This window comes from Pteronotus mesoamericanus, unplaced genomic scaffold (genome assembly GCF_021234165.1).
Source record: "Pteronotus mesoamericanus isolate MK-2021 breed Mesoamerican mustached bat unplaced genomic scaffold, CSHL_Meso_final contig_41, whole genome shotgun sequence".
Taxonomy (NCBI): Eukaryota; Metazoa; Chordata; class Mammalia; order Chiroptera; family Mormoopidae; genus Pteronotus; species Pteronotus mesoamericanus.
In genome coordinates, this window is record NW_026555152.1 from 4331381 (window position 1) to 4357949 (window position 26569).

The following is a 26569-nucleotide window of genomic DNA, read 5'->3' on the forward strand; positions in this document are numbered from 1 at the left end:
CCTATTTCACACATTATACAAATATTCAGGTGAGTTAAAAATCAATATGTAAAACCTAAGAAGTTTTAGGAGAAAATACAAACTAGTAATTTTCTTATCCTGAAGTAAAATATTCAAACCCAGAAGCTATAAAGTAAAATATTGACCATATGATTATATTAAACATTTAAGACTATACAGTTATATACATATAAAACAGTTAAAGGAAAAGTAATAGGATAGGAAAGTATTTGCAACACATCTAAGAAAAGGTTAATAGTTTGTTTGGGTTTTTTTTTAGGGAAAAAATTCTGCAAACACTTAATCAAAAAAAGGATAAAGAATACCAAAAAGTCATTTAAAGCTTTTTAAAAATAATAGAAAGAGGCAAGAAATATACAAAAACAGGTTCAGTTTCAACAAATAATAAAGTAACAATTAAAATAACACTTCATTGTCACAATCAGATTAGCAAGTATTAAAAATATTGGTAATATCAAGTAGGATGTGTCTTGGAGTGGGCTTCATTGTGTTCCTCTTGAATGGGACCCTCTGTACTTCCTGGACTTGTATGAGTTTTTCTCTCCTCAGATTAGGGAAGTTTTCCATCATGACTTTTTCAAACAGGTTCTCTATCCCTTCCTCCTCCTCTTCTCCTTCTGGTACCCCTATTATATGGATATTACTACGTTTCAGGTTGTCCTGCATTTCTCTCAATGCGTCTTCATTCTTTGAGTCTTTTTTCATTTTCTTGCTCTTTCTGGGAGTTTTTTCTACCTTATCCTCCAGCTCGCTGATTCGATCCACAGCTTCATCGAGCCTGCTTTTGATTCCTTCTACTGAGTTCTTCAATTCAGAAATTGTATTCTTCATTTCCTCTTATCTCTTACTGATAGTTTCTATGTCCTTTTTCATGCTGATATAGTTTGCAATAAGTTCCTCATAGTTTCCCTGCAGTTTTTTGGAATTCTCTCTGAGCTCAGTGAGCTCATTGAGCTTCCTTAGAAACGTTGTTTGGAACTCAATATCTGATAGTTTACCTGCCTCTATTTCATTTAGTTCTCTTTCTGGGGATTGCTCCTTTCTCTTCAAGTGGGGCATATTTCTTTGTCTTCCCATTATTTGTGAGACTCTTCTTTTTTGCTTCTGCTTCTTAAGTTGATCTGTCTTGATTTCCTGACTTTGTGGTGTGAATTTTTATGGTAGGAGACCGCTGTTTTTAGTTTCTGCATCTGCCTCTGATGATGTCAGATATCGACCATGTCTGACCTTAGGCAGTGTATTTGAGACTTCCAGGAATCTACTGTCTGTGGCTGTCTCCTTCAGCTGTTAATTTAGTCACTCTGCACTCAGCAGGCCACCTTAGACAGCTCACGGTGGAGCAGAGTCCCTCCTGGGGGCTGGGTTATTGGGTCCTCTCTTGCTACAGCTGTATGGAGGAGGATTCAGCACTGGGATCTCCCCAACTACTCTCTCCAGGTACTCTTTCCATTTTTCTCCCCAAAAGCTCCATCCCCAGTCTCTCCTCAAGTGTCTCCAGACCTCTCTGCACCTCTTTTAACCAGGGATCTACTGTCTGTGGCTGCCACTCTGCACTCAGCAGGCAGCTTAGACAGCACAGGGCGGGGTAGAAGCCCACCAGGGGGCGGGGCTATTGAGTCCTCTGACATTGGTGCTGCTCAGGGGCAGTGGTCTCTGCCTGAGCAAGATGCTGCTGCCGCATGGGGGATGAGTCAACACCAAGATGGGGCTGGCTATTTTCTTAGTTCTCTCCCCAAAGCCTCCTTACGCAGTCTCTCCTCAGGGTCTCTAGCCCACTCTGCACCACCCTTTGCCAGAGACCAGGGTAAGTGGCTGCAAATGAAAATTTTGCGTTGGCCCTTTAAAAGGCTCTTTGCGTCTCTAGTCGCCTGTCTGTGGCAGAGAGCAACCCTGCCGCTTTTCGTAGCTGGCTGTTTTCTGTGTACTTTTTGGTCTCTGGTGCTGTAGGCTAGAGATCTCCACTTTTGGTTTAGACCTCACGCTTCTCAGGGGGATCCAACTAGCCGTTTCAATATCCTTCTGGTACTGCCGCCCATGGGTGCTTTGACCACCTTCTTGAGTCTGTACCGCACTCCTTACCAGTTATGTTGTGCTAAAGCTAATTCTTCTGTCTCTGAGGTTACAAGGCTCCTCTCTCACAATTGTTCAGTTGTTTGTTCCAGGTGATTTCTCCACAATTTAGTTGTAATTGCAGTTTGTTTCTGGGAGGAGGTCAATGTGACTTCCACTCACTCCTCAGCCTACTTGATTCCCCCTTTTAATCCAATTTTTAAATAACAAAGTTCATCAATTATTTTAAAATTCTATCAGCCCATTAGACACCATAGTGCTTGTGAGTCAATTCAGCAATTAATGACTCCTCTTCCCAAGCCCAGCTAGGAAACACCTTCTCAACTAGTGTGCTCATTGTTGTTTGATATTGTTGTCATTATTTGGGTGGGAGGTTGTTGGAGCTGAACAGAAAATAACAAAGTAAAGGAAAAGTCAAATCTAATTTAGAGTAAGCCAAGTTTTAATTTTTCTGTATTTTAAGTATTAAACTTAGCCAAATAATGAATTCATCACAAAGAATAAACTTAATAAAGTCAAGGAATTGATGAAGGGGACAGAAATTGATGTAGTATTTCTCCCAACTAAATAACTTATTTGATACTTATATTGCAAAGTCATTGATTTAATATTAACTAGTAAGTGATTAGGTAGATGTCATTAATAATTTTAAAAGATTTTTTTTCTAATTTTTGTCCTCTTCTTTTCTCTGTATTTCGTGTAGAGACCATTGCAAATACAATCTTGAAGAAAGTTATAGACAAGGAATAAAATCTACATTTTCTTGCATAAAAGTGTTTTAGGAAAAAATGCACTGTATTTCTGACACATTTTCATTCATTTTCCAGGCCTTGTTTGTTCATTAAACAAATATTTCTTAAAAGGTTTGTACTGAGAAGTGGCTATTTAGTCTCCACTATTTAAAATAGCCAGCCTCCTAAAGCCATTATTTAGCTGACCATGTAGTGAAGTCATTTGAATGATTACTGTAAAACAGGATTTAAGAAGAAAATATGTGAAAGGGGAAAAGTAATTTTGTGATCATTTCAAAACTCTAAACACATGGGGCTGGGTGCCATGACACAATTATTCTCTCTTGCCTGTAGACACAGGAAAAGTGGGTAGATTTCCTTTGATAAAGAAGCTCCTTTTAAATCAACAGTCAGTGGTCAAAGTAAACACCTGGTTGAAGATTATGTTTGAGAAACTGCTTACAACTACTTCGAAGGCATTAACAAAGCAAGGAGCTAGGGTGCAAAGACACTGGGAGGCATGAAGAAATGTGTTGAAAAATGTCCGTCCCGAACATCATAAATGACCAGAATCCAGGCTCTTCCACAAGGATGTCCCACATCTTATCTATTTTGTGGTTCTCCTAAAAAATAGTTGTTATAAGTACTCTAATTGAATAAAGTAAGCAATGTAATCAGTAACTAGCTTGCAAACACACACACACAACAAAACCGATTCTGTTTGTTGGGAGAAATGCAACCCCCTCCTGCTACATTATTCCATTGATGGAAAAACATTTACATCTCCTTTGTTAACTAGTTTTCTGTAGATATTTTATAATCTCTGGGCAACTCTATTTCACTGCTCTCTTAGAATCAACACTGAGTGGCTAGACCATGTTTTTATTCCACAGTAAAAAGAAAAAATCTTTTTCTGGCTTTTTAAAAAAAACTTTAGTCATCATACATCAAACCTGTCAAGCTTTTTCATTAAAGTTCATGGTTTTTAAGTTCTTTGTAAATAACTCAAATTGATTTTACAAAAGAGAAAAAAAATGTCTTGCCCTGATGTTGGCCATTACAAACTGTAATAATATCCCTTGTCAAATGGGATTTCTCAAGAGGCTTTCTATAGAAGGGGAAAAAGGATTTAACTAAATAAAAACATTTTGAGATTAACACCAATGTTATACTTTGATTGTTAGTTGACTTCTTTCATTTACTTAAAAGTCTAGAATTTTTGCAAAATATTAAAGGAAAATTCAGTAGTTACATTTACCAAGAGATATGTGTTAGATTTCACAGTTTGAGGTCTATAATACTTTGTGGGAGCAAGTCCCAACAATAAAAAAAACAAAATCCATTTACTTGCTGATACCTCTGTAAATTTTTTAAGTAGGCAATGTCTTGGATTTTTCCAAAGTAGTAAAAAACAGGCATTCCTCTCACCTCCCTCTCCTCCACCCCCCGCTGCCACCTTGTAATCAGACAGGCTTATTGCAGCAGGACACACTCTATCACTCAGGGTTCAATCTGGGAAGCAGAACCATGGCAAGTGATATGCATTAAGGTATTCTGTAGGCATTTGACTTTTCCCAGCTGTGAGCCAGTAAACATGTCTATAGAAAGCCCTCGTCTCTATAGTCTGGCAGTGGGCATTTAGTTGCTGTAGGACTGCAGGGTTGGTGGTAAGGAAAAAAACCCAGATGTGAAACACAATAGAGCAAGACAATCCAGAACTACAGGACAAGCTGATACCTGTGTTTGTCTCCCACTATCTCTATCCTGGACAGCATGGGCAACCTACAGAAGAAGCTGACACTCTCCTTATGGAGCTGCACCTATGCCTGGTCTGAAATTCAAATTAGCTGAAAGAGAAAACCTGGTGGGAGCTGGAGGAGCTGCTGCCCAGCTGCTGTCCTACACAAACAAGGAGGAGAGCACATCAGCAGCCATGTGCATGAGCTGCGGTGGTACACATACCTCACAACAATCATGAGCTTAATGGATGCTGCTTCACTTTCACCTTTCAAGTCCCTGTGCCCACTCCTTACCTGGAATCATACAAGAAAGGAATTCTGGGAAACACAGCTCCAGCTTTGCTAAGTTGATCCAATAGGAAATCACCCCTGCCATTTTCCTCCAATCTTGCCAGTCCTCCAGTGGCAAGCAGAGGCCATTGTCCCTTTGCTGAGTCCTGCCACAGAGCCGGTAGGCTGATGCCATATCTGAGGCTCCATCAACCTGATTAATACTGTCTGACCCAATTTGGTGATCCACAGAGGCTCTACCCCACCCAACTTAGTGGCCCACCCAAGCTGCTTTTCCAAACGAATGGTTCGTCTTGGCTCCTAAATCCTATCAAACAAGCAATAGCTGGCTTCAGTGAGCATTAGGGAACAGCAAGATTGGAGTCACAACTTGGCTTCACATGGAAATCTCTAAGTGCAGGGCAAGTAGCAGCCATCTCAGATTGCTTTACAGTTCAGGCAGGGTGCCCTGAGCAAACACAGGTAGGGGCTGACCTTGGCCTTCACCCTTCAGGAAACCCCAGGGCCAGCACACCCAGTGGACAGCTACAGACCATGTCAGAGCACCACCGTGCTGCCCCTGCACAGCTGATCCTCCATGGAAGACAGAGGTTGGTGGTAAGTGGTCATAATCAGTTCTTGCAGCTAACTGGCCTGGGTAAATTCCTCCCATTGATCTGCCAACAGCAACCAAGTCTCAACTACAAGAGTAGGGTGTACTCAACTCACACAAAGGGCTAACCTCGAGTATCCAGCTTGGGTGATAGCGGAGGCTGTGCCACTGCATCCTACAGGACATCCACTACATTAGGCTACACTACCAAGACACAGAATCAAAGCAGATGTACCTACATAGAAACAAACACAGGGAGGCTGACAAAACAAGGAGACAAAGAAGCATTGTCCAAGTGAAAGAACAGATCAAAACTCCAGAAAAAGAGCTAAATGAAATGGAGATAAGGAATCTATCAGATGCAGAGTTCAAAACACTGTTTATAAGGATGCTCAAGGAACTTAATGAGGACCTCAGCAGCATAAAAAACACCCAGTCAGAAATGAAGGATACACTAATTGAAATAAAAAACAATTCACAGGGAAACAGCAGTAGAATGGATGAAGCTGAGAATCAAATCAATGATTTGGAATATAAGGAAGCAAAAAACAACCATGCAGAACAATAAGAAGAAAAAAGAATCCAAAAAAATGAGGGTAGTATAAGCAGCCTCTGAGACAACTTTAAGAGTCCATCATTAGCCTCATGGGGTGCCAGAAGGAGAAGAGAAAGAGCAAGAAATTGGAAATCTATCCAAAAACATAATGAAAGAAAACTTCCCTAATTTGGTGAAGGAAATAGACATGCAAGTCCAGGAAGCTCAGAGAATCCCAATTATGATGGATGCCAAGAGGCCCACTATAAGACACATCATTATTAAAAGGCCAAAGATGAAAAATAGACCCTTAAAAGCAAGAGAAAAAGTTAGTTACCAAAAGGTTGTCAGATGGGAGGGAGGAGGGAAAGTATGGGTGAAGAGGTGAGGTGATTAAGAAGTACAAAGAGGTAGTTAGAGAATAGCTATGGGGATGTAAAGTACAGTATAGGAAATAAAATAGCCAATTAATTAAGCCAAATAAAATAGCTTAATATGCATGACCCATGGACATGAACAATGTTGGAGTGATTGCCTGAGAGAGTGGGGGTTGCTAGGTAGAGAGGGACAAAGGGGGGAAAGTCAGGACAACTGTAAAAGTCAGGACAATCATTAAAATATAATTAAAAAGTATATATTTATTATGAAAAAACCCACACTATTTTATATGTATGAGGTCTGTCCAGAAAGTATACAGCCATGTACTATGAAAAATAGAGACATTTACTGAAGAAGATACAAGAAACATTGTACATAGGACAATGATGCCCCAGTCCCCTTCAAAATAGGCACCTAGGGACCTCACATAGTTTTTCCAATTGCCATCAGTTGCCTGTCATATTTTCCTGAATCTCATCAACAGCCTGAAATCTCTTCCTTGTCAAAGGTGAGTTTAGTTTTGGGAAAAGCCAGAAGTCACATGGCACCAAATCTGGGGGCTGAGTCACCTGAGTGACTTGATGATTTGCCAAAAAAACTCTGCATGAGATGGGATGCGTGAGTGGGCACGCTGTTATGATGAAGCTGCCAGTCACCAGTTGCCCATAAATGTGGCCTTCTGAATTATCTCAATAGTTTCAGTGAAGAAATGTTAATGCAAATTTTGATGCAGATTTGTTGCTCTACTCAGTCATTTTGAATGTTATGGCCACACAGTACACTTGCTCACTCAACAGCATCTACTGACCCCACTGACCAATACAGTGAAGTCATCATTGTTCACACATGCACATTCCAGTCCACTCTCCTTGGTTGCCAGGTTACATCGATGTCCGCAAACCATTTTTATTGTATTAACAATGGTTGGACTTTTTCTGGACAGATCTCATCGTGTATATGTACACATATGAAAGAAGTATCTTCTTATAAGGCAGCAATAAACTTCAACTATAAGAAAAAGACTTATGCACCATATAGTTACTATTAGCTAAGTGACTTTCAGTTCATACAAATAGTCCTGATGTTTTGGGTCCTGAATCTCCATGCAGTTCTTCAAAACTTAGTGGTAGTCTTGACTTTTTCATAGATGTCACTAGTGAATACCCTTTACTCTTTGCACACTAAGTCTGCATTTGCCTTCCTACAGGAGAAAGCCTCAAGTCAAAGAGAATAGGCCGACTACATCCAAAACCTAGACATAGCCCATTGACTATATAACACAATAGTTTGTACCCCCTACCACTGAGAAAACGTCAAAATGCTTGATGGGCTTCTTTGAATTGTGGAGGCAGTATATATTAAGAGTGACTCATTTGCTTGGTACAGTCCAAGTTTATGCGTGTTAAATTGGTGTAATTTTAAATAGCATCTTGTTCATTTAAAAGTGCCTAGGCTTGAACAATAAATCAAGTAGTACCCTGCTATACTGTATTTGAGTGTGCTTTTCTACCCACTTACTGGGAAATCTGTGAAGCTGGCAGATAGGAGTGGTACCAAGAACAAGAGAATACTTTCTAACTAGTTCAGGCTGCAAAGTAGCTGTCATCCCCAGGCCTTATGATCTAGCAGATCCAATGATACTCAGTGTGTCTGTAGCAGATGGAGATACTCCGTAGCACTTGGGCAAACTCATATGAGAGAATTATAGTTTAGGTCATGGTACTTAGAGGAGCCGTACTTTCCTGGGAAAATGCCAAATCTCCTATTTAGAAAAGTCTTCAGTATTGCTATTGGGTCTGGATAGAGACTAAACACCTGGTCATGGGACACCAAGTGACAACAAGGCCAGAACTGCCCACTATGAACTGGATGTCATCCAAAAGTCATACATGTGAATCAGCACTTCAATTTCAAATGTGTTAATATGAGATCAGGCTTAAGCAGGACTGAAAGCATAGGTAAGATTTGTAAACAAGTGGCTTAGACTTCTGATGCACATATTCCTGCTGCCCTTTCCATCTCCTCCTTCAAGTTACCCCTCTTGCCTCATTATGAGTTCCCTCTGTTATAGGGACAACTACAGCGCTCTTAGTCCCATTCATGGGTGTCCCTAAAGAATACTGGGGGAAAGGAATCTTCCCAGTGGGTAGAACTTCTAGCTGGGCATTTGGTTGTCTAAGTTAAATGGGAGGAGGTCAGAGGTGCGTATCTATATTGATTCAAAGGAAATGGCTAAAGGTTTGGTCAGGTGGTTAGAGACATGGCAGGAACAAGATCAGAGAATTAGAGACAAGGAGATTTGGGCAAGAGGTATTTGGATAAATATCTTAGAATGCACACAGTGTAAGAAATTAGTGTCTCATGTTAATGTTCACCAGAGGGAGTCCATAGCAGAAGAGGCTCACAATGACCTGGCAGAGAAGATGATTCATTGTGTAGATCTCAATAAGCATCTCTTCTCTGCCTCCCAGTGGGCTGGTGTACAAGGTAAACATGGTAGCAGGGGAAGAAGTTATGCATGAGCTCCACAGCACGGATCTTGCCAACAAGGCTGATTTCACTGCCACCACTGCTGAGTTTCCAACCTGCTAAACACAGAGATCAATGTGGATCCCTGTCGAATAGATGCCTGAAGGGACTAGCTAACCTGTAGCTGGTCAATTGCATGGGACTCCTTCCAAAATGACAGTCATTTGTCCTTATTAGAGTAGGCACTTAATCTGGATATAGATTTCTTTTTCTTGTCTACCAGGCTTTGAGAATCTTCATCCCTGGATTCACTCAATGTCTTATATACCATCGTGTTTTCTTTACAATTTTGCTTCTGACAAAAATGTATTTTATAGCAACAGAAGTGAGACAGTATGTCCAAGGGATTCACTGTTATTATGACAAACCCCATCAGCTAAAAGCAGCTGGTTCTATAAAATGATGAAATGGCCTATTGGAAGACTCAAGTATGATACCAGCTGGGAGGAGACACCTTGTGAAATTAGGGTGTTGGTCTATAGAACAGCCAATAAAGGGTCCAAGTGACGGAAAAGTCTAGCTTGCACTCAGGTGGCCAACACATAAAGCCATAGCCTTCAGCAATTGAAAGTGAACAGCTTGCTCTCATTCATGTAAAGATGTGTGAACTACAGCATGATGTTGGCCTATGCAGCCATGGCTGTTTGAAGCTGTAGTGATCTTTCACTAACCTTTACCCCTGAGCATGATCACTCATGCAGATGTACCAGAATTCTTCTTAAGCTCCCTCCAGTTCCCAAGATGTAGTACCAATTTTCTTTTAATATTCATGGTCAAGCTCTCAGTTTAGCAGAGTGAGCTAAGAGGTGACTGAAACAGCCATGGGGTAGTCATAACTTTCAATTCAGTGGTCCCACTACTCAGTTAGTGCTTTTTATCCAAAGGACACTAAAACCAACCTACGGAGCTGAGATTTAGGGATAGGGAGCATGTGTTTTTGAGAATGAGGATGAGATTTGTCACATCCTCCTCCTGTTATCCAGACCTGGTGTGTTTTAGCTTTAGCAGAAAAAGAATCACTTACTGGTCACTAATTCAGAGAAGACACCACATTCTGCAAAAGACAATCCCAACTTTATAATGTGTGACCAGAATTATAAAGGAACATGGGAATATGATAGTAATAAACATGTAAGAAAAGAGGTCTGTGATTTATTCACATTTTTACATTGATATTGTTGCTAAGTCTGTTCATGCAGAATCATTAAAACAAGGGCAAGACCAAAAAGTGACATAATTGAGAAGAAAATAGCTTTAGCAAATATCTAGATAAGGGTATATATATATATAAAATATATATATTTATTTATTTATTTATATGAATAAGGGTCAAGTCTGGACCCTTTATATATATAAAGAGTAAAGGGTGTTCACTAGTGACATCTATGAAAAAGTCAAGACTACCACTAACTTTTGAAGAACTGCATGGAGATTGAGGACCCAAAACATCAGGACTATTTGTATGAACTGAAAGTCACTTAGCTAATAGTAACTATATGGTGCATAAGTCTTTTTCTTACAGTTGAAGTTTATTGCTGCCTTGTAATACTAAATTGAACACGAAACCTGTCAAACTTAGAAGCAGGATTTCTTTGTTAACAAAAGAGAATATTTTAAAGATTCTTAGAAATATAGAGCCATTTAACCTTGTCACTAATAGTTTTTCAAGAGACTTTGCATCACCACCCTCTTGCCACCCAAATTATAAAAACCTTCTAATTTAAAAGGTAAAAAAAAAAATCTTTTTAATTTGCATTTTTTGTTTACTGGTAAGATGAATATTTTTCCATATGCCCATTGAATGTTAGTATTTTCTGTGAATAGTTCATCTCTTGCTAATTTATTACTGTGCTCTTAGTGTTTCTAATAGTTTTATGTAAGCTGGTTATATATTACATATTGCCTTCTGTGTTGGTTATTTTTGAAATTCACATACATATTTTTAAGATTCACTAGATGTATACATATTTTTAAAACTCATGCAAATAAATACTTTGACTTTAAAAAATGAAGATGAAAGCATCTGTACATTTTTGTGCAGATGACCAACAACCAACCACTTCCCAAGTATGGAAGATTGGACACCCCCAGCAGGGCCAGAAACATTTTGAGAAGCAAATATTGTACTGCACAAATGCTCTGCAGCTTTAAATTTAGAAGACACAACATGGCCTAGAAGATATCAAGGACAGGAATGAAATTGTTCAAGTCTGGATCCAGCATGTGCTTGTTATATGTGCTTGGTTCTCTAAGGGTTTACTGAATGAGTGACTGAGTGAATGGTTTGTTCTTCATGTAGGGCATAGAATTAAAAGCCAATCTTGTAGTTTTTCCTTTGTAAATTAGCACTGAGCTTTGAGACTATCCATCAGTCTGTAATTTGGAAAAAATGGAACCTTGTAATTGGACAATACATACTAGTTCACCTTGAACACTGGAGGGATTAATGAGCAAAAACAATTTAGGAAAAAGACTACCATTAGGGGTGGGCATTTTGTAAGATAGATTATATCTGGAGTTCGTCTTATGCATAAAACTTTTATAAATTATAAAAACCAAAGGTGAAATTTATAACACTAGATAGATGTGAAAAATCACTCATCTAATCAACTATTAATGATGTGCTCAAATCTGTTTATTATTGGCCTTTTATAGAAAAAAATTATTTATTTTTAGACAGAGGGGAAGGGAGGGAGAGAAACATCAATGTGTGGTTGACTCTCACATACCCATTCACTGGGGACCTGGCCTGCAACACAGGCATGTGCTCCGTCTGGGAATCAAATCGTTAACTCTTTGGTTCGCAGGCCAGAGCTCAATTCACTGAACCACACCAGCCAGGGCTATTATTGGTCTTTTTTAACAATAATGCCCAGGGCTTTATAGCACGGTTACCCAAATCAAAATTATTTATTTATAAAATTCTTTTAAATTCTGCTTATAATGTTTCCTGCCAGTTTAATGCAGATTTATTTACTTCTTTATGTGTTCCTGTGTGAGTGCATGCTTCTTGGAAGTCTTTTCCAAAATAAGAACAAGAGTTTTCATTTGGCCTTCTCATCATCTAGACTCAGATGGGCCACAGGGCAGGGCTCAGTCTATGAGGTATGGACACACATTTCCCAGGCAGGGAAGGGAGAGGGGTAATATATTTTCCTTGATCATAAGATGTCATTCATAGTACCAAAGAGGCCTTGGCTCTAAGACTCCTTAACTCCCAAATCCTGCTATTCTTGTGGATGGAAAAAGGAGATGTTACACATAAAATAACCTAAAATATTTGCTTCAGATGGGAATTTAATTTCTCCTAGATATATTCCATTAGCTGTCATTTCACAATTTAACAATCGAATGGTAAGTTTTTCTGTTGGATTTAGATGGCCATCTAAACTGGACCACAGAAAAACACTGCCTTAATGCAAACATTTCTTGGATGGGGCTCTGCATTCTTGTCTCCAGGAGTAAATTTCAACCAATATTAAATGCATTGGTTATAGAATTTCCTTATGCTCTTAAACTGGCACTCCTTGGTCCATTGAGACATGCCAGTCCTATGTTCTGAGGAAGCTGAGTTTGGCCCAAGTTTGGACCAAGTTTGGCCAAAGGTGTAGGGAAGAATGTAGGTTTTAGATTCACAGTCCTGGCTTCTGATAGCATTTCTGCCACTTCCAAGCTCTGTGACCTCAGGCAAACTTTTTAACCTATCCTGTTTTCTTATTTGTAAAATGAGAGCAATAGCATGGGATTGTGAGGTGACTATGTGGACACAGGTGAAGAGTTGTTGTAAATGTTCTACCCTCCCTCTGCCCCCCCCACATACATAATGGTAAATGTGATGTAATAAATGTGTTAACTTACCTTATTGTGTTAATCATTTTGCAATATAACATGTCAAATCATCACACAGTATCCTTTAAACTTAACACAATGTTGTATGACAAATATATCTCAATAAAGCTGGGGGGGGGAAGGGACTAAAATATTTGGCCTAGAAGTGATAGACAATAAGTGTTATTATCCACAAGGTTCAGTACAGCCTACCTTGTGGTAAGACTACTTGGCGGTTTAACAGTCCTTATGAAGGTGATGAGGCTCCTCTTTACCAGGGATTCACCTCATGTAATGCCTACTAAACAAGCACTGATTACCTATCAGATATTCCTTATGATCCAGGCAATGGCATGACCTCTAGGAGTGACAGATATTATCAATTATAACATAAAAATGTAAGTGCCACACAAGTCATCAAAAATCAATGAAAGGATGATAAAGTCTACCTAATAGATTTGAGGCAGACCTACTGCTTTCATCACTGCCTCCCCTCGCTCCCGCCCCCACAAAAAAAAAAATCATAGGGAAACTCAAAACTCCAGGGCCATTTTCCAGAATTGGGCTGAGGAAATGTCCGTTAGGACTCAGCTTACACTAAGTAAAACTACCCAGCCCAGGCCCCTCCCCCATCATGCATGAGCTGTTCTGAGACTAGCCTCTAACAGGTGACTGGCCATGGCAGAGACCACAGATTTTCATTTGTATTTCTTAAAGAGTATGTTTTTTAAAGTAAGGTAAAATAAAATAAATTCTGCTAAGTCATATTTGTGTCTAAACCTTGTTTGCTTTCTAGTGAAAGCATGAAAAGCAGTTCCTAAAACTTAGGGCTAAACATTTTCACTTTTGTCTCTACTTATTTAAAAATTAGACACTCAGTTCAAACATTAGTTATGGATGAGGAAGATGACTGGAAAAGTAACCCAGATAAGGGCCTGCAGATAGTGGATAGCAGAGGCAGGATTTATGTTTAACTTCTCTAACTTCTATGTGTGATCTCTAAATACAGTTATGCTTTGGAGCATAGTAACAGAAACAAAAGCTCAGTCAGGCCAGTATGTTAACCACGGAAGTAGGAGGCAGCTGGTGTGTAAATCTTAGGACCATCCCTTCCCTAACATTTACTGTATAGATATGGAATAAGAACAGATAATTTACTTATAACATTTATATACAGGAAATCAGAGCTACCCTTGATGAAGGTTTTAAAAATTCTAATAAAATTTTCTTAAGTAGAAGAGAGTTTTAAAGGGAAAATGATTTTGTAGAAATCCCACCCATCCTTTAACACAGTTATATAGGAAAGGTACATATGATTAGGCTAAGAGCTTTCTTTAGAGTGTTAAGAGTATGCTTACTAAAGTCATCCCCTTTTAAAGAATGAACTTGCTAGTTTGCTCTAAATATAGTGATAGGTCAATGATTCAACTTTGTTTTACTTAATTGTAACAAGAATTTAAAACACCTTCATGACGCTAGCTATTGCTGATAAATATTTAAATACAAAACATTTCAAACTTAGCACAAATAATATAGCTAATGCACTAGATTTGGATAAAGTCATATGAATGAAGTTATTCCTTTTGAGTGTCTGAAAGTGATGGGATGAGACCCTGGATCTTGGGTGGGAGTAGGGGTGGATGAAGTGAGAACGCTCTGGGTTTGTTACTTCTGGGCTTTTAGCTCAGGGCAGACTGAGGGTGTGGTAGAGCAGCATGGTCGGGGGGAGTAATACAGTCTATTCTGGTTTCTCTATAAATACCCCAAAGCGAACTTTTCGGATGTGCTCCTTTCTAGCTTTTAGAAAGGGCTTTTCTTGGCTGCCAGGAAGCAGGGAGCAGGGCTGCAGCAGAGTGATTATCTGAGAGCAGCCAGGCATAAGCTCAGCCACTGTGGAAAACCCGGGCAGGGGTGGGGGGCACAGAGAGATTCTTCTTCCTTTTGTGGACTGAGGAAGAGGACTGGTGTTTGGTGGCATTTTCCTTAATAAAATACAAAAGGGAGAATACAGGTTTGAAGGTTTATAATTCTATGTTAAAAGTCATGTCGATATTAATAAAAACAGAAGGGCATTGTAAACACACTTTTATTGAAAATTAAAACTTTTGAAACAACTATACTGAGTGGTTATCATAGATCTTTAACTAAATAAGACATAACAAAATAATTGTGTACACTTTAACTTTTGAGAGTTCTTTTTAAAGCACCACTTAAAACTTACATATTAAAAAAAATTATTAAATATAGAAAAACTCTCCTATCTCACGAGTGAGTTTGGGAATGCACAATGGACAACAGAGCCAGTCTTTAACCTCTGCTTATTGACAGGGAACGCTCAATTCAAAGCCATTTGAAGAGCTTCCTACATTGCTCACTTAAAGGAAAACAAATGTAGAGTTATCAAAGAGTTTCTTGGTAAATTTCTAGCCCTTGGAAGGCTACAACTTTCCTTAAATATGATTTCTAAATTTTAAATTTGTCACCCCAAAAGGTAAAGTGTAGGATTTACAAATATTTCACTTTTTGAAGAAATTTTGCGAAGTAACCACAATTGCAGCACATCCAAAAAGCTGAAACTAGTTTAACAATCTCAGAAAGCCTTTGTGTTCTAGATTTATTTTGAAACCAATTTCTAAACGAGATAGCATAGAAACAATATATATGTATACTACACTGCTGAAGTAGCTTAAACTTGCCAAGACATCTTCAGAGCAAGTCCCTTTGTACTGATTTCCTGCTTGTCACAACACAAAGGACCTACTATAAAAATTGCTCTTAGGTGTTTGCTCTGCCAGCTCAGGGCCTGTCCTCAATAACCTTCTCTGCATAGCCCAGTCTCCCACATGTAACAGCAGTTGTGGCTGGTCATTCTCCGTCCCTGCCTCATCGCCTGTTTGACCGCTTTTCATATTTGTCCTGGCTGCTCCGCTTCCTCGGTGGAGAGTGACTGACGGTGCCTCGAGCTTGGAAGCTGCGCTTGTACGGGTGGACTCTGTGCTTCTTCCGGCTTTCTTCTTTTTGGCTCTGGCTCTTCGCAGGTTCCTTATCACCCTCCTTCTGTTCATGGTCTTGCTCTTTATGGGACGGGAGTGTGTTCTTAATTGTGTTAATGAGAAATCTTTTATTGGTGCCAGCAAGGGGACACTTCATCCTGGGGATGAAGGGGAAAGAAAACAATCACAAATCAAATAGCTGAATCCAAAGCCGAGTCCATGAGCATGGCTGCTGCCCAAGAATTCTGCATGCATAGCTCCAAGTTTCTGACACTGTTCTGCTTTCCTTGCATGCCACCTAGTGTAAACTCTGAGTACAGGGGGGGAAAGCAAGACATTTGGAATTCCTGAGGCTGGCTGGCTGGACCTCATCTGGACACTTTTACTCTTTCTTCCTTATTGGGACTAACTTTTCTACTGCTATGTATGTACAGATATTGACTGCAATGCCAATTAACTGAATTATTTAATATTTTCTTCTTAAACAATAAATACCTGATTTGACTACAATCTGTGTTTTGAATGAAATATATTGTGGCTTGCTTTTAATTACCAAAGAGTAAAAATAAGTCCATCTCCAAGGAACGAAAACATACACCCTGCTATATCTTCAATACTGGAGCTAAATGACTTAATCTAGAAATAAAAATTGTCTAAGGATCCATAAAAATAGCCAATATCACCCCAATAAATTCAATAAAAAGATAATCTATAAAAAGACAATAATCACCTTTTACCTTTTAAAAACCTCGTCCACTTTCTATCTCAGGACTGCGGTCTGTGCTCTACTGGGGAGCACTGTATACAGACCTAACCCCTGGGTGCATTTCTGTGCAGTGTATGTTTGTGTAGCTTCATGATTCAAGAGTAACCAAGAGGGAGGATATTAACTAATTAAACTGTTAATTAACATGCTAAGTTATATATCACAATATTTATTTTTCAGGTGTAGCAAATCTATCATTTTGGAAAAGAAAACCCCACACAAATGAAAACCTACATATTCCTTTTGGCCTTGAGCCATCTGCTGTCTGATAAGCTAATTTTAGGTGGACACTGATGCCCAATACCAGGGGGACTGGTATTAAAATGAATGTGTACTATTCTATAATCTCCATCTCTACATCAAACTTTTATTCAAAGAAAATCCCACACAATACTTCCAAATCACCCCACCAGCACCCCACTGCAGTGTTTTTATAGGCTATTACTGTGTAAGTGAAATATAAGCAGTCAACAGCCTCGTGTCACCGATAGGGAGGTCAGACCACCTCAGGCAAGCAGAATGGCACTGAATCTGGAAGTAAAAGGAGGGGGAAAAAAGGTTTCCTGCTGCAAATAAGCAGCTCTTGAGCCTGCATGGACAGGGAAAACATTTGAGAAGAATCGTGGGTGATGCATACACCCAGTGTGCTAGGTGTGGTTCCTGCCCAGGCCAGGAAAAGTGTCTGGAGAATGAACTAGATCAGAAAGAGCTAGAAGAAAATGTAGAGAGAAGAGGACAATGGATTGCAGTAGAGGGAGTGGGAACAGTTAGAGGTAGTGGTGGCACTGGAGTTTTTTGTTTGTTTTTTGTTGAGGGGGTGTTGTTTTCTTTTAGCAATGAAGTATAAGAACCACGGTGAATGAGATGAGGAGCAAAGAGGAAAGGTGATAAAGAAGAACAAATAAAGACAGGTTTGCAAGTACTGGGGGGAAAACGATTAGCTCCCTATAGCCCTGTAGGGCATCAGCAAGCTTCCAGGAGAAACACAGCAGCATCACGCTGCCTCAGTCACAGCAAGGCAAAGGCACCTGAAGGCACCCCAGCACTGGGCGCTCTGTGCAGTAAGAGCGTGTGACGAAAGGGCAGGCCAACATCTTCAGTGGCTGAACAGGGCATCACTGAGTCCTGGTACTGCCTTGGTGAACAAACTTGAACCAATGCAGTTGCTAACTCAGCAAATATTAAGAGTACGACACATAGGTGTGATGAAGCAGCACAACACTGCTAGCCTGCAGGAAACACTATCCTTTAATGCAAAATATAAAATACTACTACCCCTCTTTGCCAACTGTGGCCCATTTTTATGAATAAATGGGCCACATACATCTCTTGGATATAGGAGGCTATATCCAAGGAGGTGAATAATATCCAGGTACAGAAGAATTCTGGGGTATTTTCATTGTAGTGGGCCATATCAGTGCTGGTAAAACTAGTCACTCCTTCTCTGGATTAAAGAAATGTGGGAAAATGATTATTGCCAAATGGGACAATAATCTTAAAATAGACCTCCGGCTGATGTGGCTCGGTGGATTGTGCACCAGACTGCAAAGCAAGGGGTTACCAGTTTGATTCCTAGCCTGGGCTGTTGGCCAGGTACCCAGTGGGGGGCATGCGAAAGGCAACCACACATTGATGTTTTTCTCCCTCTCTTCCCTTCTCTCTAAAAATAAATAAAAATTTTAAAACAAAAAACCAAAACAAAGCCTTTGTAACTCCCAGTGAGTTCCACTATATTTTTCTGTCTCCCATGTGAGATTATCTTTAATACCCCTTTCTTGGCTGAAATGACCAAAACTCTTATTCTGTTAGAGAGTGGCGGAGTTCATGGAGTGAGGACTGTCACAAGACATGCTTCCTAGTCTCAACAAGTGACCAAAAGAGCTACTCAGAGAATGAGATAGTTTTCTAGAATATCCATAAGAAAACTGGTATTTACAGCTCTTTTTAACATCAAAGATGGCATTTTTAATGTTGGTTATGCTTAGCATTCTACTCCAGGTGAAATGCCATGGGTGGCTTAGAAATAACTGATTTACTTGAGGGAAACAGGAGGAAGGCTTCAAAAGTGACTTCTCCCAATCATGCCAGGACACATTTTAGAGATGATGACAAGTGCTCATTCAAACTCTATTAACAAATAAGGCAGGGCATTGAGATAAAGGAGTAGTTGCAAGCAGATGTGAAGGTACATGTAGTAAATGATTCCATAGTATGATAAAATCTGCACTAAATATATTAAAATATAGGAAGAGTTATATCAATGCTGATGTTTGAGGAAATCCATTGACAAAGGGTTGTTCTGGCCTTAATGTGGGAATGAATTTTGCTGAATCTCACAGCCAGCTGTTTTATTGCTATGAATTCATACGACATGGTATACCAGCTGAGCACACGTGTTCTGGAATCATACCATCTATAAGACTGAATGTGAGATACAGTATATAATCTATCTACTGCCTCTTATCAGTTAAATAGGAATAATAATAGTGACTATCTTAAAGGGGTGCATACAGATCAAATGAGAACATGTCAAGTGTTTAGAATAATACCTGATTAATAACTAGCACTTAGTGTTAACTTTGGTGCATATCCTGTCTCTACTACTTAATTACTTGTCTGACAATGGGCAAGTTACATAACTCCTCTGTAAATCAGTTTTCCCCATTTGTAAATGGGAGTCAGAAATATTTACCTTGTAAAGCTATTGCGAGGATTTAATGAGATAATGCAAAAAGCATTTGGTACAGTGCCCCGCATACAGTGAATCTTCAATACGTGTTACCTATGGGTCTATAATTTCTTATCCACAATTCCAAAATTTAAAAACCTCTGAAAATCAAGTTCTTTTTATACCACAACTCATTTGGCAGCAAAATCTAATCTAGGCTCACACTTGTGTATTTATGTCTAGTCTTTGTCCCATTCAGGGTAGACACTCATATATTTTGCTGAAGAAATGATATCATTTTGAGGAAGAACCATTGGGGGTACTTGTGGTGCACACTGTATGTACTACAATTCTTTTCTAAAGTGTGAAATCTATACCTAAATTTAGAAGGTAATCTGGATCCAAGGGTTTAGATAAGGTATTATAGACTTATGTTATTATTATTCACTTTCAATTCATGAAAAAGAGTATATAGCATTCAAATAATTTAATATACCAGGGATTTTTCCATGATGGCAACTCAAGAGAACATCCCAGTTTCAAATCATCTGGGATAATAAGCTAATCAAGAACAGAATAGAATATCTGATGTTTCTCAATGATATATACAAATACACACACACACACACCTATCAAGAAAAAGTTAATGAGACATTCTGCAGAAATTTTCATAAAAATAGTTTTAAGAGTTTTAGTACTTAGAAAGATTAGACTTCTATATCTAAAAAGTTTCACTTTCCAGGCTATCTCAGTTCTCCACAGATATCAGGGTCAATGGGAACTGGGTGTTACCTCTGAGCTTATAACTTACTTTTCCTAATGTTTTTGAAACTTGGTTCACAGATGGCCCTCAGATATAAAACTAAAGGTTGAAGTAGGTAGGTAGTCTCCATGGTCCCTTGCAGATTTAAAGTTCTCTTTATGTTCACCCTTCAGAAAATTACTTTGTTCTCATCTATCATGTCAGGTTATTACTTCATTGATCTCTCTGTCTTCTTGTTCCTCTTAGTGCCATTTTTTTTCCTGTACTTGAGATGACATGACAAGCCAGCATTAGATGAATATCTAATTTGACTGCTGTAACACCTTCTTCATCCAGTACTGAGGTAAAACCCTGAGCCCCGCATTAAGGGCTCAGGTCATGGCTGCTCCATATGCCTGTTCTATGTCACTGTCTATGCCCAAAGGGGTACCGGGGTGGGGGACCAAAGGAGGCCACAGGACAGGGCAGCTGCTTTCCTGTCTGTAGTTCTGACTCAATGTTGACTCTCTCACTCTGGCTAGTTATCTTTATTTTTGGTTTTATAAAGCTATACTAGCTCATGTGGGAAGAGCCAGATTTAAGGTGCTAACAACATAAATTGATATAAAACTCTAAATATAATGAGACTGGTTAAAACTACTCTGGAAAGTAGCTCTGACAACACTGGCAGACTGAAGACTCAGCATTCTATCTACGTGAAACTTGAAAAGTGAAGCCATTCCCTTCACTTTCAAAGCTGTCAGCCCAGAAGCTGTGCTGAAGGTTTCTGTACACCACGGGACGGGCGGACTTCCAGAGAATCTGCTATTAAAGACTAAGCCTTTCTTCTTCTTCTTTTTTTTTGAATAGGCACACTATAGAACAGAATTGCAAAAATAAGGCACTTCTTCCTTCGGTTATCATACTCGACTTAGGAAAAACAGTAAACTGTAAAACAAACCTAGAGAACAAGAAGGGGAAGACAAATGTAATTTTTTTTCAGATTTTGATACTTTTGTCTCTCTGCTGCTGAAGGATGGAGGTAGCATTCTAGAGATTTAGACCTGCCACTTTGGGTTTCTAAAATAGTCTCATGAATATGACCCATCCAGTAGTGATACATGATCACTAGCCAATAATAATAGAACTAGTGATGCTAACTAACACTCATGAAACAATTACCCTGTGCTATTACCTTACTTCATTTCATTTCTCCAACTACAGGACATGGAGCTGGGATTGGAACCAGGGAGTCTGACTCTAGAGCCCATCTTCCCCGCACTATCCCAGAGGAGGCAGGAGGAGCGGAAGAATGGCATGCTGCAGTCTAATCAGATGGCCAATTACCAGAGCTGTTAGGGAAAGAAACCCAAGGTGAAAAGTTCATCAGCACACATGTAGCTGAGGCTTCTCTGTCTAGGACAGGCACCAGGAAGCAGACCTGACTACAGGATCAAGTCATATAAGAATAGCTGTCTACTCACAAGCCCAAAACAAGGACAAAGGCAGAGAACTCCCCAAACACACTTGAAGTGACTTTGCTTTTTGGGAAGTACAATAGGCAGTGGGAAATTATGGTTCTTATTTTTATGGTTAGGGAAATAGAATCCTTGTGATCATGGAAGCAAGGTTCCAGGTAATCCATCCCAATTCATTACTTCATTCTACAGCCAAAACCATCCCCACACCAGCAGACAGCATCTTATCTTTCATTTTGCACGTATCTGTGCACTCTCAAAAACAAAGACAACTCTGCTCCCAACATGCCATGCAACAAGGGCACTATTTTAAATCCTTGACCACAACTCCTTTTGTTGTTTACTGTTGTCCCAACTACCATAACCACTCATGCAGCTAGTTTGTAATCTGGTAATCAAATGCCTCAGCATGTGGCCACAGGAGAAATTCATTTATAGTATTATGATCCCCATTACTAAACTGTTAATCCTTAATTACTCTGCATACAACAGTCCTGAGGCCCACAGTAGGTTTTTCAATGCACTTTGTATGTAACACTACACCTAAAAGTAATGAAAAAGAGTTGACATAGATGCAAGTAGCTGTAATATTTATTTATAAATATTTCATATGTAATATTTTGTATGTAAATCATTATGTTAGCTCCTGAAGAAAAGACAAATACCAGATTCTCTGTCTCTCTATTTATGCTCTTTAGGGGACCACTGCGAGGAAAGAAGCTCTGGGAAGATGAAATTCAGAAGTAGGTACGTGCATAGCGGTGAACTTGGGTGGACATCAGGCTATGTTGGCCTCCTGCTCCCTTAGCAGCAAAAAACATTTACACAGCTATATGATTCAATGGAAACATCTCCTGGGCTCTCTGATGCACTTTCAGAATTGGATAGCAAAGGAAATGTGGGAAGCAGGGGCAGGAAGCATCGGTGATGTTTTGCTGTTAACAAATAATAATCCACAGAAGAGAGGTAGTACATAGCTAGAGACAAGAAAGAGAACTTCTAGTTCCATCAACAGTTGGCTAGCTGAGGCCTAGGAAACCTCTCTGGGCCCTGTGTTTTTAAACTATAAAGAAAAAGCTTTGGATCTCTGTGGCCCTGAAATACTGCCAAGTGCCTTAGCCATGTGTCACTCTGAAATTCTAGCACTTTCTCCTTCAAGCTGCTGCAATGGGCTTACCTGCTCACTTGCCCCTTTCCACAAGCGGATTAACAACTTTAAGGCCAGAAGAGTGCCTTCTTTACTGCTGCCTATGTCTGGCGTCTTAACATACCTCTTGGTGCTCTGTGAATATTCAAATGATTAAAATTATAATGTCTAGATATTCAAAGCTGATGACATAAAGTAGAAGAATGATGTAAATGGCAGTCTCCCTTATCATCAGATTGATGCCAGGCCAAAACAGAAAGCACCCCAAAATGTCATTCCCTTTAAAAACAACTGGGTTAAAAAAATAATCATTTTCTGTCAGGTTGGATCTTTGGAACTTTTTGTATCAAAAGATAAGCCTTTCCAAGTATAAGGCTGAACTTCTACAGGCGCTAGACTCAAAAAATATACTGAGCTATAGGCAAGCTAAAGTGAATGTGACCAGAATAAAAACAGCTTTGTAGACAATGAAGTTGAGCACATTTCTAATTTATGCTTATAAATTCCTTAATGTTGAATCAGAAGAAGTCACATTGGCCAATACTTCAGTTTCTCTGAGGTCTCTGTCAAGAACACTTCTAAAGAGATTCTTTTGCTAAAATATATTCAGAACTATAGGGTACAAATGGTCTTTTTCTTTATAAAACAAAAATGGCGTCATTTCCAGGTCTTTTATAAGCCAGACATTAAAGAGGTTTGCAAGAACATGAAACAATGCCACTCTACTCAATATATATATTTTCTCAAATATAGTTATTTTACAAAAAAATACTGTTTACCTTAATATGTAATAAGTTTATTACTGGTATTTAAAAATGAATTAATAAATACTTTAACAATTGCTCAATATTAATTTATAACAGTAAATATAGATTGATATAACCCACAGAAAACATGTTCTTTGGGGTCCTTAATAAATTTTAAGAGTAAAATTTCCTAAAACCAAAAAGTTTGAGGACCACTATCATAAGACAACTGAAAAAACTAACAATGTCAGCGGAATTCTTGTTTTGTAGACTAATGGGAAAATATGTTTTATATTCTGTCTCCTCAGACCTACCTTATAACTTTGAATGTCTTACTTTGCCTGTCATCTTTTACTCCCTTTTCAACATGCTTCTCCCTTCTTCATAGGAAGAGGCTGCTAGTTGTCCCCTAATATCTGTTCTTTCCTTCTTCTATAGTAAAAGCACACCAGATACTTATCTGGCATATGACTGCCTAAGGAAAAAAAAAAAGACTAAATTCCTGTCCTTGTAGCTAGATGTAGACATGAAATTAAATTCTGGCCAACCAAGTATATGTAAAAATGGTGTACACAACTTCTGGGAAGTTCTTAAAGGGAAAAGGGCATGTTTTCCTTCTCTTCTTCCTTTTTGCTAACAGAAATGGGGACTTAATGGTGCTACAATATTAGACCACGTGGAAAAGAATCACAACCTATGGTTGGGATATTTGGAAACTGGAAGGAACCTGGATCCTCAACAACTTTATGGAACTGCCACTCTAACTGTATGATACCCAAATAGTACAACAACACTTCCATAAGTCTCAAGATAGCTTGTGCACATGGTAACTCTCCCAAGGGGGCAAAGGGCTGATATTGATACACTAGTTATTTCACTACCAGAAAGTTCTACTAAGCCAGGAAGTTGCACAAAGGTGGTCAGAGTCAATGACTTCCAGCTGCCTAGAAACAACTCATCTTCTTGAACACTTCTTAATGTAGCAAGAATTCTGACTCATATTTCTTATTCACTTGTCAAATCATCTGAATTTATGATTTGGCTCTATGCTAATTCTTTAGATTGGACCAATGAGTAATGTCATCCTGATAAAGGTCTTACCTTACTTACACCAAAACCCAAAGCAGCCCTGCCCCTAACAAAGGTTATACTAATGTGATTCCCATTTGCACAGGCAACTTACCTCAGTAAAGGACAGAGAAGGAATAGAAGGTAAGGGCAGATTTAACTATAGATAACATTCACTGCTCCTTGCCAGGAACCATGCTAAGTGTTTTCTGACATATTATCTCATCACAGTTTTACAACCATTCTTCCAGGAGGTAGGTATTATATTGAATCTGTGTTACATATAGATTGATTCACACTGCAGTATTTCATTTTATTATATCACTTCATCCATAAATACATCAGAACTAATTTCTTTAAAAAAATAGCTTTTTAAAAATAATACATCATTTTCACATATAAAAATCAACATTAATTCCTTAATATCATCAAATACCTCCAACTTTTAGTTTGAATAAGAATTCTAACATGCTACATGTTTTATTAGATGTGTCTGAAATCTATTAATTCATAGGATACTCCTCCTCCTCCTTTTCTCCCTGAAATTTACTTGCTAAACTAAATTGTTTGTTCCACAGAATGTCACCACATTTTGGATTTTTGTGATTTTATCCCTATAGTCTCATTTGAGATGTTGCTTTACCCTCTGTATTTCCTGCAAACGGGTAGTTCTAACTGGAGACCTGACCAGATTTTGAGTTCAGTTTTATTGACAAGGATGTGTTTAAGTGGTGGTATGCTCTTCCTATTGTGGTGCAAAGGCTGATCAATGAGTTCAGGTGTTGTCAGGCTGACCCAGTCATCAGGAAGTTCCCCACCAATTTTCCATCTGATACATTTAACAGTCATTGCTGATCTTTACCTAAATTTAGTCTATCATTAGGGATGGTAAAATGATGACACTCTTTTTTTAAAACAGGTTTACTTAAGTATAATTTATACAGAATAAAATGTATCCTTTTAAATAGTGTTATGAGTTTTGACAAATACATGAAGTCATGCAATTACCACAAAAGTCAAGATATAGAATGTTTCCATCATCCACAAAAGTTCTGCAATAAATCCTTTCCTTCCATCCCTACTTCCTGGCAAACAATGATCCATTCTGGCTTTTCTAACATGTCATATAAGTGAAATCTGCATGATGTTTTATGTCTGGGTTCTCTTCCTTTTTATTACTGAGTAGTAGTGAATATATGGCTATAACAACAATTTCTTTATCCATTCATCAACTAATGAACATTTGGGTTATTTCCAATTTTGAGCTATCATGAATAAAGCTGCTATGAACATTTTTGTATAGATTTTTGTGAGTACTTAAGTTTTCAGTCCTCTGGTAATTGGTTAGAAGGATTCTGTACACATGTAAGAAACTGTTAACTGTTTTCCAAAGTGGTTATACAGTTTCACATTTCCACCAACGAGCTGTTGTATATCTTCACCTTTATTTGGTACTGGAAGTTTTAAAATTTTTTTATCTCATGATTCTAGTATGTGTCTAGGATGTGTTGTGACACTGTCATTTTAACTTGTTTTTTCCTGATAACTAATGATTTGAGCAGCTTTTCAGAGGCTTACTGGCCAATCTTTTATCATTTTTGATGAGTGTTTAGTCAACTGTTTTGTCTATTTTAAATTAGATTGTCTCTTAATTAATAATTACATTATGTAGTTATCTTTTTATTATTAACATTTTAATCTTATTTTTTCTTTTTCTTCTTAAAGATGACTCTTACTTGCTGGGTAGGATAATCTTGGTTGTAGATCCTTGCTTTTCATCACTTTGAATATTTTACACTAATCCCTTCCGGCCTGCAAAGTTTTTGTTGAGGAGTCAGCTGACAGACTTATAGGAGTTTTCTTATACTAAGCCCTTTTCTCTTGCTACTTTTAAGATTCTCTCTCTGTTTTTAACCTTTGACTTTTAATTATGATGTATCTTGGTATGAGCCTCTCTGGGTTTGTCTTGTTTGGGACTGTCTGTACTTCCTGAACCTGTATCCTGACCTTGTAACCTTCGCCAGATTAGGGAAGTTTTCTGTCATCATTTCTTCAAAGAGGTTTTTAATCCCTTGCTCTGTCTCTTCTCCCTCTGGTATTCCTCTGATGTGGATGTTGGTATGCTTGATATTGTCCCAGAAGCCCCTTAAGTTTTCCTCATTTTTTAAATTTCTTTTTATCTTTTTGCTGTTCTGATTGGGTATTTTATGCTTCCTCATCCTCCTAATCATTGATTTGACTCTCTGC

The 26569-nt window shown here is 38.7% G+C and overlaps 1 protein-coding gene across 1 annotated transcript in view; it reads right to left on the reverse strand.

Annotated features, from left to right (window-relative positions):
- Nucleotides 1–14839: 14839 nt before the first annotated feature.
- LOC129073496 (protein POLR1D) overlaps nucleotides 14840–26569 on the reverse strand; it is a 38200-nt gene continuing 26470 nt past the window's right edge. Inside the window, exon 3 of the mRNA XM_054577132.1 lies at nucleotides 14840–15865. Within this exon, the coding sequence (XP_054433107.1) occupies nucleotides 15598–15865 (268 nt within the window). The 3' untranslated portion in view covers nucleotides 14840–15597. The remainder of the gene's footprint in view (nucleotides 15866–26569) is intronic.